Source organism: Chelonia mydas, chromosome 20, assembly GCF_015237465.2.
Source record: "Chelonia mydas isolate rCheMyd1 chromosome 20, rCheMyd1.pri.v2, whole genome shotgun sequence".
Taxonomy (NCBI): domain Eukaryota; kingdom Metazoa; phylum Chordata; order Testudines; family Cheloniidae; genus Chelonia; species Chelonia mydas.
The window spans coordinates 3,722,936-3,741,413 of NC_051260.2; the positions used below are offsets into that span (position 1 = coordinate 3,722,936).

Consider the following 18,478-nt stretch of genomic DNA (forward strand, 5'->3'; position numbering starts at 1 on the left):
GCTAGGACAGAACTGACCTCCTGCTCCTCGACTGGCCCTGAGCCTGACTCCTCCCAGCCCACCATTTACAGCTATTTCACTTTGTACGTAAAAGAACCTCAGAGCCAGCCGCAGCCTCCCAGGGCAGGAGCAACCCTCACGTGCTGTAGAAGGGATGTTAGCCTGGCCCTGAGCACAACCCCTCCTGCCAGTTTTGTGCCCTGGGAGTGATGCCAACCCACAGCCCACATCTGCCTGCCCATGACCAGCCCACGGAATCATCCCTGAGCTCTGGTTTCTGATCCCCATGCAAGGCTGTGGCTGCGCACAGGGGTGGATGTGCCCAAGAGAACCCCCAAGCCTGGTTTGCAGCAGAGGAGGGATGAAGGGGAAGCTGAGGGCAGGGATGAAGTGACCGTGTGGTGGCTGGGGGGCTGCCCCTTGGGGCGTGATGCTGTGCCGGGCATCAAGGGGATGGCCGGGAGCGGGAATTAGATCAGGAACCTCTTGGCTCTGATCCGGCCCAGCTGGGGGTACGTGACCTGCCTCAGCTCCCATCTGATACGTGGGAGGTCTCAGGAGGGGTTGCGCCCTTGTGACACACACGTACAGGTGGCTCATGGGCCCAAGAGCTGCTAGCCCTGGAGGCTGAACCCTCTCCCCCTCTTGGGGCACAAGAGGGGAATGAGGTTGTGAACTTTACCCGTTGCTTTGCAGCAGGTGACCCCTAAGATCGTGGCCCACTACTCCACCTGAGTAGGGTCACAGATCAAAGAGCTTAGGGACCATTTGACCCTCTTGTGTAACACAAGCCATTTAACTTCATCCCGTTACACATGCACTGAGCCCAAGAACTTGTGTTTGACTAAAACATCTTCCGGACAAGCCTCCAGCCTGGATCTGGGGACACCAAGAGACGGAGAATCCATCACTCGGGAGGTAGTTCCAATGGTTAAACACCCATCCAGTTAAATGTGTGTCATTTTTAATGTGATTTTCTCTGGCTTCAGTTTCCAACCATCGGTTCTTGTCCTGCCTTTCTCTGCTAGGGCAAAGAGCCCTGCAGGACCCAGGGTTTTCTCCCTGTGAAGATACTTAGATGCTCTAATCTGGTCCCCTCTCAATCTCCTTTCTGATAAGTGAAACGGACTGAGCTCTCAGAGTCTCTGCATTTTCTCCAGCCTGCAAATCAGTTTTGTGGCTCTTTTCTGCATCCTCGACAACTATCCAACAGCCTTTTTAAAACGGGGACCCCAGATCTGGCCACAGTCTCCAGCAGCGATTGCTCTCCCCAAAGCCGCAAACAGAGATAAAGCTGCCGACTGGCTCTTTCTGCCGCCACATCGCCCCGGGAGCCGGGGGAGTCGTGTGTCCAGTGTGACCCTGTGATCCTTTGCGGAGATGCTGCTTTCCCCAATCCCCCTGGCCCCCCCTTCTGTAGGTCTGGCCGGCGGGCCTCGCCCCCAGCGAACACCCTGCATGTGGCTGGATGAAAACACGGGTTGTTTGAATGGGCCCAGATCCTGCTCTACAGTGACGCCCCCCCAGCCCGGCTCATATCTGGGGGGGGGGGAGGGATAGCTCAGTGGTTTGAGCATTGGCCTGCTAAACCCAGGATTGTGAGTTCAATCCTTGAGGGGGCCATTTAGGGATCTGGGGCAAAAACTGGGGATTGGTCCTGCTTTGAGCAGGGGTTGGACTAGATGACCTCCTGAGGTCCCTCCTGAGGTCCCTTCCAGCCCTGATATTCTATGATTCTATGATTCATTCTGTGCACCCCTGGCCCGGCCTGGCCCACTACCCTGCCCCCCGGCCTGCCCTGGCCCCCTGTGCCCCGGCCCGGCCCAGCCCCAGCCCACTGCCCTGCCCTGGCCCCCTGTTCCCCTGCCCAGCCCCAGCCCTGCCCTGGCCCCCGTTCCCCTGCCCGGCCCCCCGGCCTGCCCTGGCCCCCTGTGCCCCAGCCCTGCCCAGCCTGGCCTCCCCCCCACGGACAGGCCAGGGCCTGACCCACGCTGCGCACGTGTTCCAGGCTGACCCTTGACCTCTGCCCCCAGATGGGGTCACGACCCCCGAGAAGCCGGACTGCGCAGGCTCGTGACCTTTGCCCCTTCAAACTCCCCGCCCGCGCACCGCGGTCCGGCGCCCGCCCCCGTCACGTGACGGGGGAGTCAGCTGGGCCCGGCTTCCGGCGCCGGGGGCAGAAGGCGGAAGCGCGGCCGCGCGGGCCGAGCAGGGACATGGCCGCCGCCGCCGCCGCCGGGCCCGCCGCGCCGCGCACCAAGACCAAGCGGAAGCGCTTCGTGCCCCAGCGCCTCAAGGTGCCGCGGGCGGCGGACCCGCTGCTGGGCGTGCTGGGCTGGGGCGTCCAGCACCAGGTGAGGGCGGGGCCCGGCCCCGGGGCCCCCGGGACCCCCCCTGCCCCCCCCCCGGGGGCCTCCCCTCACTGCCCCCCCCCCGGGGCCTCCCCCGATCCCGGCCCCTCACTGCCCTCCAGCATGACTAGCCCCCTCCCCGATCCTGGGACCCCTGATCCTGGCCTGGGGCCCCTTGAGACCCCCCCTGCTCTGCTGGTTTGGGGCGTCCAGTGTCAGGTGAGCGTAGGCGCCTGCCCCCCCCCCCACAGCCCCCTGGGGTGCCCCGATCCTGGCCTGGGACCCCGCAGCCTCCCCTGCGACTTCACTGCTCCCCTGGGCTGGGGTGTCCAGCGCCCGGTGTCCCCCAGGGCTCCCTGATCCTGGCCCCCCATTATCTTCTGGGGCCCCCCGATCTTGGCCTGGGACCCTCTGACCCTGAGTCCCTTAGATGTCACTGCCACCACTGGGCTGGGGTGTCCAGCCCTGGATGAGGGCAGGGCCCCCAGGACACCTCCCTCCCGCTGTGCCCCGGGGACACCCCCCCGTGCCTCCCCCCCAGTCCGAGAGCCTGTGATTCTCCCCCACCCCTGACCTCACTGCCTCCTGGGAGTGAGTTGTGGCCTTCAGCACCAGGTGAGACCAGGACACCCCCCGCACTGTCCCCAGCCCAGGGCCCACTGCCTCCCTCCAGCCTAGAACCTCAGTGCCCCTCTGAGCTGGGGTATCCCCCACCAGGTGAGACACCCCACACTATTCCCATTGGTGGCTGGGCATCTCCTCTCCCTCTGCTTCCCCCCACCCCAGCGTCAGTCACAATGTGAATTCGGCTGAAGCTGCCCCTTTCTCTAGTCTTCAGCTGAGGCAATGGGTCTGGCGGGGGTAGAGTTCCAGTTCTGCAGGAGTTGGGGTAGTTCTGACCCCTTGGATGTGGGTGTGAATTTTGTGGGGTTTACTGCTGAACGTCCGTTTGTGCCCCCACAGCTCCTCGCGACTGTGGTCCTTAAATAGTCTTGATCTTGAGGGCTACAGCCGTGGAGCTTGGTAACCAGGTCACAGCGCAAATCAGGACAACTCCCTGGGAATGAGGGCAGAATTATTCCAGTCTGTAGTCAGGGAAAATGAGGCTCCCAGGCGCTGCTGGCATCACAGTCCTCTGCTCAGACCCCCTCCGAGGGAGCCCTGTGGGGCTTAGAAGGGGTGGCCTGCGCCTTTTGAGGCATGTGTACTGCGCTCTGGCGTATGAGCGCCTAAGCCCCCCTGCCTGATGGCGACTGGTCCACATGCCTGATCCTGGCAGGCAAGAGCTAGTGAGATCCTGAATACAAAAAGCACTTTGTGACCCGCGTCTGGGGCGCAGCATCCTCACATGGTGGCAAGCTGAAAAGGGGAGAACGTCCCAGCCCCATGGTGCCAAGTGGGACCTGGAGCAGGCATCTGCACTGTGGGATCAGTGTCTCAACCCATACTCCTCTCGGGTGCGCCGTACCAGGGCCATCCCCTAGCCGCCGGCTGAGACCAGAAGCCAAGGGACCTGCCTTCTGATTTCAGGGGCTGTAGGTGACACTCCAGTCCAGCCCCCTAGAATGCCAGAGCTCTGTGTCCTACTTAACCAGCCCCAGAACAACCTGGACTTCACAGTGTAGCAGGCTGATGGTACGTGGGCCTTGTAGCATGGAGTGTGGTGGTCCCTTAACCCTAGCCTGGCCAGCTGCTGCCTTCCTGGCTGGTAGTCCCAGGTGGTGCCTTTGCTTCGTTGGCTCCCTGTTTGGTGTGTTTCATTTGTGCCATGGCTTAAAAAGATCACGTGGCTGGGTAAGAAACGGAGCAAGTTTTCGAACTGGTGGAGCTAAGATCTCTCGAGCGTCTGATTGCTCGTGGAGTTTAAGCGTTCTCTCGGTGTGGGCTCCCACGCGCATGGACTTGCAGTGTTCTGTTAAACTGCCGAGATCCCGCCACGTGCCATCGCTTTGTGTCTCTTAACGCTGGGGCTCTTTGTGTTGAGGGCAGTTTATTTTGATGACTGCGGCTTGGCCCCTTGCGACGGACGGTTCCCCTCTTAGGAGTGGGTCCGTGAGCTCTTAATGGGGCTCAGCTGGCCGTTAATAACTCTTATAGTGTCCTTCATCCCTGGCTTGCAAGCACCTCTCAGAGAGAGAAGTACCATTTAGGGGGAACTGAGGCACAGGGGAGGAATGGGACCTTGACCAAGATGGTAGAGCTGGGATACGAACCGGGGGTCTCTGAGGTCTGGTGTGCTACCCACGTGGCCTCCCAGTGACTCTGCTGGAGCTTGGTTGCCTTCTAGCTGCTGATGGCAGAGCCCCAAAACCTCTCTGTGCGGCTTTGGGGACTGTCTGCATGGAGTCTGTAGGGCAAATCTGGGTGGGGCGCCGACAGCCCCGCCCCAGAACTCAGTGGCCATGGCGTCTCCTGCTGCAGCCTCCCCTTGTGTTGGGCTCGCTGCAGCCAGCTAAAACGGGAGCTCCCACCACACGCACGCCCTCCCAGCCAGCTCGCGCCTCCCACAGGTTTGAGTGGTCTCTGCCCCTGCACCTGGGGTTCGGGGTGGAGTCTGAGCAGCTACAGGCCAGAGCCTGGCTTGTCCCAGCTGCTGCTTTCCTCTGCCGTGCTTGACACCACTATGCCTGAGCAATGGGGGAACCCCTCCATGTTAATCCACGGGCCGTTCCCAGAGCTCCCTGGAACGCCAACTGACGGGGTGCTTGCTGCCTGAATTAGCTATTTATAGCCGCTTTCGTTGTTCCCCTGGGCTCCTGTCACCCCGTTCCAATGGCCTGGCTGTATATTACCCCGTCCAGTAGGGGGCGGTCACAGGTTGCCTGGCACTTGCTGTCCAGTTCATTTGGAATAGCTCCGGGAGGGGAGCTCAAATTCTTCCCTGGCATCTCTCTACTGACGTGCTCTGGACACTGCCAAGCAGCCTTCTGACCAGGCCCTGAGCCGGGTTTTTTTGGCCATCCCAGCTGGTTCTGGGTGGCTGGGTTGTCTCAACTCTGCAGGGACTTGCTGGGAACACTGTCCTAGCCCCCATGCTGCGCCGTTAGCAGGAATAGAAGCTGTCCCGTGGGGCGTTGGCTCTGCCCGCTTCTGTGCGCCTGGATGAGGTTGGCAGGGTACCCAGCAGCAGGTCTGAGCGCCCCTGGGGTTTGCACGCCGCCTTCTGAAGCTCAAAACCTGCACACGGGGTGGGGAGTAACCCGCTTGTTCTGTGTTGCGTTGCCAGATCAATGAGCTCAGCCAGGTTCCCCTGCCGGTGATGCTGCTACCCGATGACTTTAAAGCCAACTCTAAAATCAAAGTGAACAATCATCTCTTCAACAGGTGAGTCGCTGCAGGAGGCTGCTGCCCCCACGGAGTCTGCGTGCTTGGGGGGTGGGGGGGGGCATGTGCGTGTGCACAGCTCGCTGGCTGGTATCGAAATAGCTGCGGTTGGATCTAGTACATTACGCCCCCAATGCACCAGGGATCAGACTGACGAGCTCAGGAGAAAGCAGGGTTGGCGTCTTCCTGGATGATTGAGTCCTGCCTCTGTGTGGGGGATTGGGCTCGATGACCTTTTGGGGTCCTGCATCTCTCTGATTGCTTCTGTGCTGAGCCCAGCACTCCGGTTTGTTGCTGCCCTCCCAGCGTCACCTGCAGGATTTAGAGTCAGCTCCCTGCCTGCTAGAGCTTATGAAAGCTCTCCGGGCTTTTCTCGCAAGGGCTGATGTGCCCTCCGGTTTGGGAAGCTTTGTTTGGGTTCTCCAAATTTCCACCCTGGCTCAGCCGGCTGCAGGAGTGTCGGGGGGCCACGGGATCCATGCTATGCCGTGGCTTTTAAACAGTCCCTTGGAGGAACCCCTCAGTGAGCCAGGCCCCCCACTTGCTCCCCAGAGGGTCTCACTCTTCCTCAAGGGCTGCCTCAGCTCCCGAGATTGGCTCCTGGTCAGACTTTCCCCCCTGTGGACGCACTGCCGCCAGATAGCCATTTTCAAACCCGAGCAGGGTTTATTAGGCAGCTGGAGCCCAGCCTGGGAAGCCCTGGGGGGAGCAGAGAGAAGCAAAGGGTAAGAGATCTCCAACTGGCAGCACCAGGGCTCTGCCCAGCCAAGCTGCTGCAGATCCCGTCTTGGCTTGCTCTCCGCCAGTCCCAGGTCAGAGCTCGGTGTCCCGGAAAGGCCGGTTCTGATCCTACCCCGTTGTGTCCCGATTGGTGTCATAGTTCATTCCCTGAAGCGTCTGTTGCCTTTCCAAACCCTCCATTGATACGGGCTGGTTCTAGCCAGCCCCCGAAGAGCCCCCCCGCCCACCCCTGCATCCCACGCCCCTCGTGTCTTCTGCTTTGCCCAGGAGCAGCCCGCTGCCCCTGAGTCTCCCTGCACTGGGCGCAGCCTCTGGTGCCCTCAAGCTGGCAGCCCCTTGGCACTGCTGTCTCACTTGCTGTTCTCGACGTAAGCTGCCGTTTCCCCAGCCGTTTCTGGGCCTAGCACCCTGCCCTGGAGCTAGGGAGCCATCGCTGCCTCCCGCCTTCCAGCCTTAACCACCCTGTACCTGGGCCCAGGCGAAGACTAAACAGCAGACGTGACCTGAAAGCCCCCGTGTGGGATTCGCTTGCACGGAGCGGGGCAGCTGGGGGCAGCACTGCCATTCTGGCAAGGAGTTGGCTCCTGAAGCTCTGGCTTGTTGCTGAATGGGACGTGAGTCCCTTTCTCTGACAGCAGGGGCAGGGCAGGTGGGGCACGTTGCTCCACTGTGACCACTTAGTCAAGAACTGCCCCGAGCTAAATCCTGCAGCCGGTCATTTGGAGCACAGCCCGTCGGGAGTTAAAAACAGTCCGTGATGGAGGTTCCACCCCGGGCTAATTCCCCTCCCTGGTAAACGTCCACCTTCTTTCCCGTCTGACGTTGTCTAGCTTCAGCTTCCGGCCACTGGCTCTTGCTCTGCCTTTCTCTGCTTGGTGGAAGAGCCAGTTGTTAGATCTTTGCACCCCACGTAGATACTTACAGACTGAGATCAAGTTCTCTGAAAACACCCGCTCCATTTGCCGCAGCCGTCAAAAAGCGAACAGAGTTAGGAGCCCCTCGGAAAGGGAGAGATAATCAGACAGAAAATATCCTAACGTCACTATAGAAATCCGTGGTACGCCCAGCCTTTGAATGCTGCGCACAGATCTCGTCACCCCGTCTCAGAAACGATGTATTTTTCCAAAGAATTGGGAAAAGAACAGAGAAGGGTGTCACGGAGTCCCCAGGCGATGCTCTGGAACTGCTCCCTACGAAGCCAGTCAGGACTCTGGGGAAGTCTCCTCTCTGGGAGCAGACTGTCTCCAGGGCAAGAAGCTCACACGGCTTCCACCTTCTTGGGTCTGACCTCGGAGCATTCAGCATCCTCTGCCCCTCCCTGCGCTTCCCACAGTGAGTCCGCCCAGGTGGGCTCCTGGGGAAGCCAGAGGGTCCTGCACCCCAGCTTCGCAGTCAGATGTGACTCTCAGCCAGCCAGTAAAACAGAAGGTTTATTAGACAACAGGAACATGGTCTAAACCAAAGCTTATAGATGCAGAGAACAGGACCCCTCAGCCGGGTCCATTTTGGGGGGCAGTGAGCCAGACAACCATGTCTGCACTTCACTCCGCATCCCCAGCCAGCCCCAAACTGACACTGACTCCCCCTCCAACCCCTCCTCCTCTGGGCTTTGTCCCTTTCCTGGGCCAGGAGGGCACCAGATTCCTTTGTTCTCCAACTCTTTAGCTGTCACCTTGAAGGGGGGAAGGGCCAGGCCATCAGTTGCCAGGAGACAGAGTGTTGGCCATTTATGTACCGTGGCCTTTTGCTCTGCAACAATCACACCCCGCTTATCCCACCACCTAGAGACTTAAGAAATGCATGGGGGAAACTGAGGCACCCCTACAGTATTCAGAGGATACATTAAGAACAGTCCCACTTCGTCACAAAGGGCAACAAAAATGATTAGGGGGATGGAGCAGCTTCCATGTGAGGAGAGATTAAAAAGACAGGGACTGTTTCTCTTAGAAAAGAGAAAAGGAGTACTTGTGGCATCTTAGAGACGAACAAATTTATTTGAACATAAGGAGTGTTTACCTCTTCACGTGACCCAAGAACCAGGGGTCAGCTAATGAAATGAATAGGAAGCAGGTTTAAAACAAACCAGGAAGTAGTTCTTCACCCAACGCACAGTCGACCTGTAGAACACGTTGCCGGAGGATCTTGTGAATGCCAAAACTGGGTTCAAAAAAGAATTAGCTAAGTTCACGGAGGACAGGTCCAGCGATGGCTATTAGCCAAGATGGTCAGGGGTGCGATCCCATGAGTGTCCCTAAATCTGGGACTGGCCGACAGGCGATGGATCACTCGATAAATTGCCCTGTTCTGTTCCTTCCTCTGAAGTATCTGGTGCTGGCTGCTGTCGGTAGACAGGATACTGGGCTAGATGGACCTTTTGTCTGACCCAGTCTGGTCATTCTAACATTAACCGTCTCTTCACTTAACCTTTGCTTTGTTAATCTAAGGAGCTCAGTCTGTCCTTATAAGGCCGGTTTCTGATCCCGTAACCGTTCTTGGGGCTCTTCTCTGAACCCTTTCCAAGTTATGTAGCAACATCCAGAATGGGACGCAGGATTCCAGCAGTGATCAGCCCAGTGCCAAATATCGAGGTAAAATAACGTCTCCACTGTCCGCTCCAACTCGAGATTCCCCTGTGTCCTGGGCTGGCAGTAGATTGGCCACAGCATGGCACTGGGAGCTTGTGCTCAGCTGATTATCTGCCATGCCCCCGCGAATCTTCTTCAGAGTCCTTGTGTCCCAGGAGAGCGCCCCCTGGCCTTCTTGCACCTGCCTGTTGAACCCCTGCCAGCGTCCCCAACTGCGGGGTGATCCCTGGCTCTGTCTAGCGTCCTCCAGCCTCTGCCTTCTGCTTTGACTGCCAGCCAGGAGGGTCCCCGATGCCAGAGGCGGGTTAAGGTGCCCACGGGCCGGGCGGTATTGGACTGAATCGCATGGTTACGGCTGTGACTGTGCCAGGCTCCTGGTCCCTTCCCGGAGCCAGCTGGTCCCTCTGGTTCTAAACACTGACCCCCCACCCCTCCTTTGCCCCTCCAGGGAGAACCTGCCCAGTCACTTCAAGTTCAAGGAGTACTGCCCACAGGTCTTCCGCAACCTCCGCGAGCGCTTCGGGATTGATGACCAGGACTACCAGGTGGGTAGCACGTTCCCTCGACACCGATCGTGTCTGGGGTGGCGGGGGGAGGTGTGTCCTGGGCCCCCTGTTCCAGGGCCCTCTGTGCATAGAGGGGGACGTACACAGACCCAGGCAGCTACCCTGCGCCCCTTAAAGCTTTCCTTGGAACGCCTGCCTCTTCACCGGGGCGGGTTGGGACCAGCTGAGCTGGGGCTGGCCACAGCAGCCTTGTTGCAGCCCTGGCCGATTCTGTGATATCGCTGGGGTGGTGCCCCTCACTGGGGCACCTTGGCAAGGCAGGCCGCTGATAGATGCACCTGAAACTCACCTTCTGCCCCATTAGAGGGTGGAATGCCCCGGAGTGGGATGTCCCTGGTGTGCCCCGGGGTCGGCGCCGGGCGTGGTTCTCACACCTGCTCCCCCCCAGGTCTCCCTGACACGGAGCCCGCCCCACTACGAAGGTGAGGGGAGCGACCGGCGTTTCCTCACCTCCTACGACCGGACGCTGGTGATCAAGGAGATCTCCAGCGAAGACGTGGCTGACGTGCACAGTCTCCTTTCGCACTACCACCAGGTACGGCTGGTCAGGGGGCGGGGGGAGGCTCTGAGGTGTCCCTGCCTCGCCACCAGGGGGCGCCAGAGCGAACCTGCCGGCTGCTGGGAGGAAAAGATCCAAGTTCTAATCCCAGCCCTGCCACCAACCTGCAGTCACTAGGGCACGTCACTGCCCCCTTCTTCTGGCTGGGGTCTCCAGAGGCATGACCGGCTGGTGCCTCGCTCTCTGCCCTGGCCCCTGCTGGTCTGACGTGGCCCCGTCTCCTTGCAGTACGTGGTGAAGTGCCACGGGATCACCCTGCTGCCCCAGTTCCTGGGGATGTACCGGCTCAGCGTGGACAGTGAGGAGACCTACATGCTGATCATGAGGAATGTGTTCAGCCACCGACTCGCCGTGCACAGGAAGTACGACCTGAAGGTAACGGGGCCAGCGGGCAGGGCCAGGGGCTTTCACCTGAGCCAGGCTCCCGGGGCACCCACCGTCCCTGCAGAGACACGGGCTGCTGATCATACTGCCGGCCTGTCTAGTCTGTCAGGGGGACCCCGCTCTCTGTTCCCCTCCTGTGAGGCTGTGTCACCAGGGGTTGGCCCAGAGCATTGCTCCCCGAGGAGTCGATTGCCCCAGCTGCACCCGATTGGTCTCTCTGCCCTGAACCCCGCTTTCAGCAGCAGTTCGATAGAGACCCTCCTTCCCATTGCCCCTGCTGGGTCTTCCCTGGCCGAGGAGCTTCTCTCACGCCTCTGGACCCCAGAGGGCTCCCACAGGCTGGTGGGGATCAGGGTCAGGCCAACCGGGGCTGTGCGGCGTCCGTCTGAAACACCCCAGGACAGGCCCCCATTGCAGCTGTGGCTCTCGTCGCTTTCCATACTGGGACACCACGTGGCAACCTAGTTTAGGGGCCCCATTTCCCCACAAAGGGCAGGTGGTTGCGACCCACCCTGGACCTGTTCATGCCCTCCCCACCCCAGCATGATCCCAGGTGCTGGGGGTAGCTGTTTGGAGAGGCCGTCGTCAGCAGCAGCTGTGTGGAACTCGGGCCAGTTGCCTGGACGGATCCCATAGCCAAGCGGCTCGGAGGCCCTGGGACTAGCCCGGGGGCTCAGGGCAGTGAGGGCATTTAGCCGCTTGGCTCCCATCCATAATAATCAGGTGACAGTCCCCTAAATATCCCCCATCTTCTCCCTCTTGCTGTGGCTTCTTGCGGCCACCTGCGCTGTGTCTCTCCCCACGGACTCCTGCGTGTATCTGACCCCTCCTCCTCCTGTGGCGGAGTGGGGCTGGTGACTAATCGGCGGGTACCTCTCTTGCAGGGCTCCCTGGTGTCCCGAGAAGCCAGCGACAAGGAGAAGGTAGCTGGGGATGGCTGAGGGAGTGTGTGTGTGTGTGTGTGGGGGGGGGGGGTGTCTCTGACCCATAGATCTCTCCACTCTGAAGCTCGCTTCCTTGGTACCTAGCTTGTTCTGGCGGGCGACAGTGCCCGGCCTCCAGGACAGCAAGCAGGGGGCCTGAGCCCCTGACTGACAGGCATCGCTGCCCCCCAGTGAGATGGGCGGGGCGGGGGGTGACCCTGTCGGAGGCTGCTCTGGTAGGCCTGGCTGGTGGCTCCCGTGGCAGTTGGGGCGGCGGGGGGGGGGGTCCTCAGGCTGCAGCCATGGGAGCAGAGCCTTGCTTCCCCTTCTGCAGATGTTCCTCAAAGCACCTGAGAACTCCGCCCCTCCTCGAGGGCCAGCTTGGTATCCGGCCCCTGCCACGCCTGCCCGCTGGGGCCGAACTGGGGCGAAGCTGCCGGGTTTCCATGCCTGGAGATTGGCTCCCTGGGCCGACTACCCTGGGACTCCAGCCTTCTGGGATCCACCTCGCTGCTTGGCCCCGCTGGGCACACAGCCGCCTCCCGGCTGGGCCGCCCCACACCGAGTGGGAGCCGGGGCGAGCAGCCAAGTGAAGGGGGTGGCAGCTGTCGGGGATGCAGCCCTGTGCTTCTGGAGAGGGAAGGGGCTCGGGTTTGTTCTCTGGGATCCCTGGGGCTGGGCAGCAGGAAGCTATGGGGTGTCCTGTGCCCAGCTTAGAGGGATCTTGCTGCTGAATGGGCGTTAACCAGGACCTGCTGACTCCATGGGAAGAGCCGGGCTCTGTCCCCTCGGGGTGGGGGTAGGGGAGCCGCCATCTAGTCCCCCCCACCCCAGGGAGGTGGAGCGTAGGATGGGCCTCTGTCTCTGATCTCTGGGATGGGCCAGCAGGTGGGTTTCATGGGGCGCCCTTGGCGGTGTGGGGAGCCAGGCTGGGCTCAAGCTGGTATCCCCTGGCCAGATAGAGCATGCCGGGGAGCGGCCCAGCCCCCTTCAAAAGGCAGCTCGAGCCGGCGAGGAATCAGCTGCTGTTAAATCCCAGCCTGAAGCACCGGGCAGGGGGAGCGGTTCTCAGCCCTGCACGGCCACCCCCCTGCCTGCTGCCCTCCAGGGAGGGGGTGTCCAGGGCAGCAGCCCTCTCCCCCCGCACAGGCCTTGGTGGGCTCCGTGTGGAGCTCTGCGGGCCTTGGGGTCACCTTACCAGCGCTCTCCAGCTGTGGCTTGCTCTGGGGGGACTGATGCGAAGGGGCAGCAAGGCCGGTTCGTGGGCAGGAGGGGGGACGAGCTGATGCCAGCCCTGGCCAGAGGCTCGCTCTGTCTGGCTGGGGCCTGTGATTAACTAACCAGTCGCGGCTCTCCATGAGAGCCGTTCGGGGTGGGGGGGATGACCTGAGTTAGCCGGATAATCCTGATCTCGTAAGTGGCCTCCCCTGCCCTAAAGCCCGGGGTGGCATCAGCCTCCAGTTAACGAGATTTGAGGGCCGCGAGATGATGGCGAGGGAAGGTTGATGGGATTGGAGCCCTCGGCTCAGCTGCCGGGGGAATCCTGCCAGGCTGAGGGGCTCTGGTGCTGCGTTGGGAGCCAGCCGCCGGCTCCTGTTGAGTCTTGCCTCTGGGGGGAACGGCTCCCTCACGGCTGGGCTCCTGTCACCAGCTCCTCCTGCCTTGCCATGTCCCTGGCCCCGCGCCCGCTGGCTGGCCCGGCTGCGGAATTCCTGGGGCAGCAAGTGGGGAATAACCTGGGATTTCCAGGCAGGGCCCTGTGGGGCAGGCGTCCTGGGCTACCCGGGGCGGGGCGGCGGGGGGTGGATGTTCTGCATGGCGCTTCCAGGCGGGGGCTGGGGGGTTAAATGGGGCATTTCCCTTGGGTTTTGCCAGGCGGTGCAGGTGGATTCTCAATTTTGGACCCTTGCAGAGGAGGTGGGGAGGGGCACCCCATGGGCATGTGCCCCCGAACCGTCCCAGAAGGGGCAGCCCCTAGTCTGACGGGGTCTCTTATTAGAGGGGCTGTGGGTTGCGAGGGGGTTTCACGGGGCCCAACGCGACTCTGTGAACTGGGCTGCTTTGCAGGCTGTCCCTCGGTGCGTGGCCCCGCGTGTGTGAGGCTCCCCCCTCCACCCCCCGGACCGCTAACCGTGTCTGGTTCGTCCCAGGTCAAGGAGCTGCCCACGCTGAAGGACATGGACTTCCTGCACATGAGCCAGAAGGTGTATGTGGATGAGGGGCAGAAGGGTGACTTCATGGAGAAGCTGAAGAGGGATGTGGAGGTAGGGCATGCCCCCTGGTGGGGCGGGGCACGGGCATGTCTGACCTGCACGCTGAAGTGGCAGCTGTCCTGTCTCACCTTGGGAAGGCGGCTGGGATCGGTTGCGGGCACCACCTGCAGGAGGGTGCTTGGGGGCGTCTCACCTTCCCAAAAGAGCTCGTCCTCCCCGAGACGATCGGCCCAGACCCGCACGGGGCAGCCTGTTAAGCACGGCTTGTCTAGCAACCAAAACCGGCTTGGGGGCTCTGCCAGACCCCTTGGCAGGGACTGAAACCTGGGGCAGAGGGATCGGGGGGGGTCTCAGCCGTGGGAAAGAAGGGCACTGCCTTGGGAGGCTTGGTGCCCGGGTGCCCAGCAGCCCTGCCTGTGCCAGGCGATATGTTACAGTGAGAGCCGCACAAAGGAGAAACAGCAGGGCTGCCTTGCCAGGGTCACAGGCTGTTGGCAGTGGCTGGCACCGAGGGCCTGGCACTGCTGGGTCTCCCACACCCACAGTAGCAGGTCCCTCGCGGCTCTGCTGATGTTCTCAGCTGTGGAAGGGGGGTTCCCAAACGTCCCTGCAACCCAACGGAGCCGGAGAACTGCATCATGGGCCATGTCTAGCACCTCTTCCTGGAGTGTGGTGCGGCCCTGTGCAGTCGGGGTTCTCCCTGCCCTGCAGATTGGGGCAGGGGAACAGCCCCTTAGAGCAGGCCAAGGCAGGGCCCTGGGCCCTGCTCTAACCACTAGGTAACTTGGCCTGAGTGGGAGCAGCGGTGGCTTCTAAGGAGCCCCCTGGGTGGAATGGAGCCTGTCCCTGCTGCCCTGGTTCACCCCCTGCCCGCTGTGCCCCTAGTTCCTGGTCCAGCTGAAGATCATGGATTACAGCCTGCTGCTGGGCATCCATGATGTCCTCCGGGCCGAGCAGGAGGAGGACGAGGATCTGAAGGAGGAGGAAGAGGAAGGGGAAGACGTCATGGCTGTGGGATCCTACGGGACGTCCCCTGAGGGGATCGGCGGCTACCTGAACTCCTACAAGCCGCTGGGCCCCGGGGAGTTCGACCCCTACGTTGACGTGTACGCCATCAAGAGTGCGGAAGGTGAGTGGGGCTGGCAGCAGCATGCCGGGGGAGCAGGGTTCTGGGGGTGGGTAGCTCTGTTCCTTCCTCACTGGCTGGCCAAAAAGGGGTTCAAAGGATGGGAGCCCCCGGCCCTTGCGTTTGGGGATGGATTTTCCCCGAATGCCTCGAAAATGGGGCCCCAGCCATGGGCGCTGGCCCGGAGCACTCTGTGTGGCCGGTGGGTCGCATGGCCCTTTGCAGCAGCCTCGGGGCCAGGTGGCGGGAACGGGGATGGCCAAGGAGCTTGCTGAGAGTGGCAGGGCACAGATCCACTGCGCCCGAGGCTGGACCCCGGTCAGGGAGCTAGTGGGTCCCTGCCAGGGCGTGGAGAGGGGTCCGTTGAAGTTCTGGCAGCCGGGGTAAGCCAGGATGTGGCCTTTCCCCCAGGTGGGCCCCAGCCGGAGGTGTACTTCATGGGCCTCATTGACATCCTCACGCAGTACGACGCCAAGAAGAAGGCCGCACATGCCGCCAAGACTGTCAAGCATGGGGTGAGTCCCGCTCGTGCCGCATCCGGGGCAGGGGGACGGAGCCTCCTGGCCACATGGGGACCGCAGGGGAAGGGAGGACGGCAGCTGCAGCCTTGATAAACGCAGCTGGGCTGCCTGGCCTCTGTCCTGTTGACCAGCAGAAAAGTGGGCGTGGGAGGGGGTGTCAGAATTGTGGGGCATAAACCCAGGCGCCTAGCATGCTGGCTCTGGGCTCTGCCCCCCTTTGCCCCTGGGGGAGGCCAGGGGAGCAGGAATACTTCCTCCTCCCTGGTAGGTGCCCGGGGCCTGTGAGCCCATTTGGCTCCTGGCAAGTGTTGGAAGGTCTCCCTGGGGTGTCGGGGAGCCTCCCCGGAGCGGGGCTCTATCTGGGCAGGGCCGCGTGCCCCAGAGCCACTTGGCTCCTTCCCAGAAATGTCTGATCGGTGCTGCTCCTGGGGGCACCCGGCTGGCAGGGCTCCTGGCTGGTCCCCAGCCCTGCCCCAGGGCAGTTGGCGCTGATGCTGTTGTGCCCCCTGCAGGCTGGCGCGGAGATCTCGACCGTCCACCCCGAGCAGTACGCCAAGCGCTTCCTGGACTTTGTCACCAACATCTTCGCTTAGTCATTACCTGCCTGGAGGGGTCCCCCTCTTTCCCCCCCGCCCCGTCTCGTCTTGTCGGAGCTGAAGATCAAAGGTGTCCCCTGCGCCCCATCCCTTGGTCTTAGTGCCCCCCTCTGTTTGCTGGCCGAAAGGCTCAGCTGAGCTCGAGAGAAGCCTGGGGGCCGGGTGGGCTCGGTTGCCAACCAAGTGCCTTATCTTTATCTGCCCTCACTCGCCCAGCCGGAGGGGTCTCGGGCGGGAGAGAGGGGAATGGATCCTCTGACTGGGGGGCGGGGGGGGAGCTGCTGGCTGAGGGGCCCTGTCTAGGGCTGGGGTCTGCAAGCAGCCCTGTCTAAAGGGCAGGGGGGGGGCAGCCCAGGCCCGGCAATATGCAATAAGAGATTCCACCCTTTGGTGCCTTAGAGGGGGCAGACAAGTTCCTCCCTAGCAACAATGACTCTTCCCCCCCCCCCCTTCCCTGAGCGTGGGGTGGCAGCGGATTCCCTCTCCTGCCCACCCCCATGTGCACTCTGCACTGGTTCCCCCCTCCCCCACCCAACCCCCAGAAGGGAGAAGGTTCTCTTGGCCTGTCCCACTGTGTAATTTATTCCTAGGTGAAATCTCCCAGCTGGGGTCACGGGGGGCGTTGTTAACACTAGTTTGCATTGGGGTCCCAGCCCCTCGCTCTGCAGCCATCTCTCCCCACACACTACGTCCCCCTGGGGTCATGGCTGCTGCTGGCTCCCCCGGCGCCTGCCCCCAGCCTCACCCGCACGAGGCCACAAGCCTCGTTAGGTGCCGAAGCTGGGGTTCGAGCCAGGCTTTGGGCCACCAGCGCTCATGTCTCTGAGCCGCGGGGGCCGGGACCTGCTCCTCAGCCCTGCGTGCCGGAGTAGAGCGACTGGACGCAGAGCTGGCTGCCCCCGGCTGTGAGCACTCTGAGCCCATATGCAGGGCTCCTGGGGCCGGCGGGCCCTCCAAGGAGTTCCACCCTTCCTCCAGCAGGAGGCGCTTTCCCTTGCCTCAGGCTGGGGCCTGACCAGCATTCACGTGGCAGGGCAAGGCTCATGCTGGATTTCAGCTTTGCCTGCTCGGGGTCCCAGCGGCCCCATGGCAGGGGCATGGCGTCGCTGCTGCTGGGATTCCTCCCCTGCCACCTGCTGCCCATGGCTTGGGCTTTCCCCTAAACGTGGGGCTGCTTCTGCCCTTGGCCTGAGCCCTCCTCAGCCCTGGCTTGGCTCGGGCCGTGAGCTGACAGCTAGCCCGGGGAGGTGGGGGCTGGGGGGAGGCCCAGGCCGGGGCAGGGCTTGGGTGGGTAGTAGCAGAGCCGGCCTCTCCCCGGGCCTGGTCTGCAATCCGTTCTCCCCAACTGCTGCCTTGGGGGGGGCGGGGGGGGGCCACAGTAGAACAGGTCAGAGGTGCTGTGAACTCGCGCCGGCCAGGCCGGACGAAGTGGCTACTCCCCTACCCAAAGCGGGCAGGGGGGTCTGCAGGGGCTCCCAAACGGGAGAGGCGGTTCCTTGCCCTCCAGCCATCCTGCTGCGGGCAGTAAGGCTCCGTGCTCCAGCCTGGGCAGGGCCCCGATCCTGCCCTTGGGCCCCGCAGGGAGAGGGGCCCTGCCGGCTGGGCTGCAGGTGAGTCTGTTGTATTTTTGTAAACTCTGATGTATTTCCCTGCCCTGTGTCTGGATAGAAATAAATTATTGACTGACAGCAGCCTGGCTCTGGGTTCTTGGCTGGGCCAGGAGGGGCTACTGCCCTGGCAAGCGGCCAGCAAAGGGAAGGAGATAGGGGGTGGGGCAGAGCCCGTCCTGCCCCTACTAGCTGTCTGGGTAGGGACTAAGGCTTGTGAATTTCGCCATCGATGCTTGGGGCGATGCCAGAGGCAGGGGTGAGGCTATGGTGCCCCCAGCCAGCTGCTGGGAGGGCAGGAACAGGGAGGGTCCTTCCTGACCCCTGCGGCCCCTGGAGCCTGGGCATGAGCTGTGTGGCTACAGGTGATCCTCGGTCCTTTGGGGCTGCTGGCCCCTGCCCCGGGGGGGGGCCCTCAGAAGCCCGGAGCTGGGGCTGAGCCCCCATCTCTGGTAGGGGAGAAAAAGGTTCTGGTGTTTTGTAGCCTCCCCAGCACCTACCTTGACCCATCCAGCTGCTTCCGCCTATGTGGGGGAGAGATAACTGAGTGGTACCCCCAATGGAGGGGGAGAGTCTCTGCCCCCCCCCCATGGCTCCTGGCATCAGGGCCACCCCCCAGGGGAGCTCCTCCTCATCAGCCACCTCTGTCCCCTTACACCCCCAGCCCTGGGCCGCTGCCTTGGGCAAATCCACCCCCCTGCCAGGGGCTGAGCTGGAACTGCCTGACCTGAGTGCTGGGGGGGGTTCACCATAGTATTATCTGCCCTCCCCAGTACAGCTTGGGCTTTTGAGCTTTTAAAATCCTGGCTTGTCCCCCTGTCGTGGGCACATCTGCTCCCCCCACTGCTCCGGCAGGGGCAGCTCCTCTTTCTTCTCGAGCCCCTGTGCTGGGCCAGGATACGAGTGGAATGCGCACTGGGTGTTACGGGGCTTGTGGGGGGGGGCAGTGAAGCCTGGCGGGTACGGGGCTGGGACTTAGGAC

The 18,478-nt window shown here is 62.2% G+C and overlaps 1 protein-coding gene and 1 long non-coding RNA gene across 3 annotated transcripts; one reads left to right on the plus strand and one right to left on the minus strand.

Moving 5' to 3' along the window:
* Positions 1 to 955: 955 nt before the first annotated feature.
* Positions 956 to 2,128, minus strand: LOC122463388. The gene is made up of 2 exons (XR_006286710.1): positions 2,015 to 2,128; positions 956 to 1,464 (listed from the first exon to the last, which is right to left on the minus strand). It is a non-coding gene; the product is annotated as an uncharacterized LOC122463388 (long non-coding RNA).
* PIP4K2C (phosphatidylinositol-5-phosphate 4-kinase type 2 gamma) lies at positions 2,127 to 17,577 on the plus strand. Of its 2 annotated transcripts, none has more exons than XM_037883910.2 (10): positions 2,127 to 2,354; positions 5,578 to 5,675; positions 9,450 to 9,546; positions 9,956 to 10,102; positions 10,355 to 10,501; positions 11,395 to 11,433; positions 13,584 to 13,697; positions 14,532 to 14,775; positions 15,184 to 15,287; positions 15,806 to 17,577. In XM_037883910.2, the coding sequence occupies exons 1-10, from the start codon at positions 2,217 to 2,219 to the stop codon at positions 15,884 to 15,886; spliced, it is 1,209 nt and encodes a 402-aa protein (XP_037739838.1). In that variant the 5' UTR covers positions 2,127 to 2,216; the 3' UTR covers positions 15,887 to 17,577. The 2 variants fall into 2 exon arrangements, with proteins under 2 accessions (XP_037739838.1, XP_037739839.1); XM_037883911.2 differs by lacking the exon at positions 2,127 to 2,354 and adding an exon at positions 3,887 to 3,986.
* The last annotated feature ends 901 nt before the right edge of the window (positions 17,578 to 18,478 follow it).

What these genes read in the sequence shown, in the direction of transcription:
- PIP4K2C (XM_037883910.2), top strand. Translation starts at nt 2,217, where the DNA reads ATGGCCGCCGCCGCCGCCGCCGGGCCCGCCGCGCCGCGCACCAAGACC. An exon ending in ACAGGAAGTACGACCTGAAG is followed by an intron (nt 10,502 to 11,394) that starts GTAACGGGGCCA and finishes CCTCTCTTGCAG; the next exon opens with GGCTCCCTGGTGTCCCGAGA. An exon ending in AAGCCAGCGACAAGGAGAAG is followed by an intron (nt 11,434 to 13,583) that starts GTAGCTGGGGAT and finishes GGTTCGTCCCAG; the next exon opens with GTCAAGGAGCTGCCCACGCT.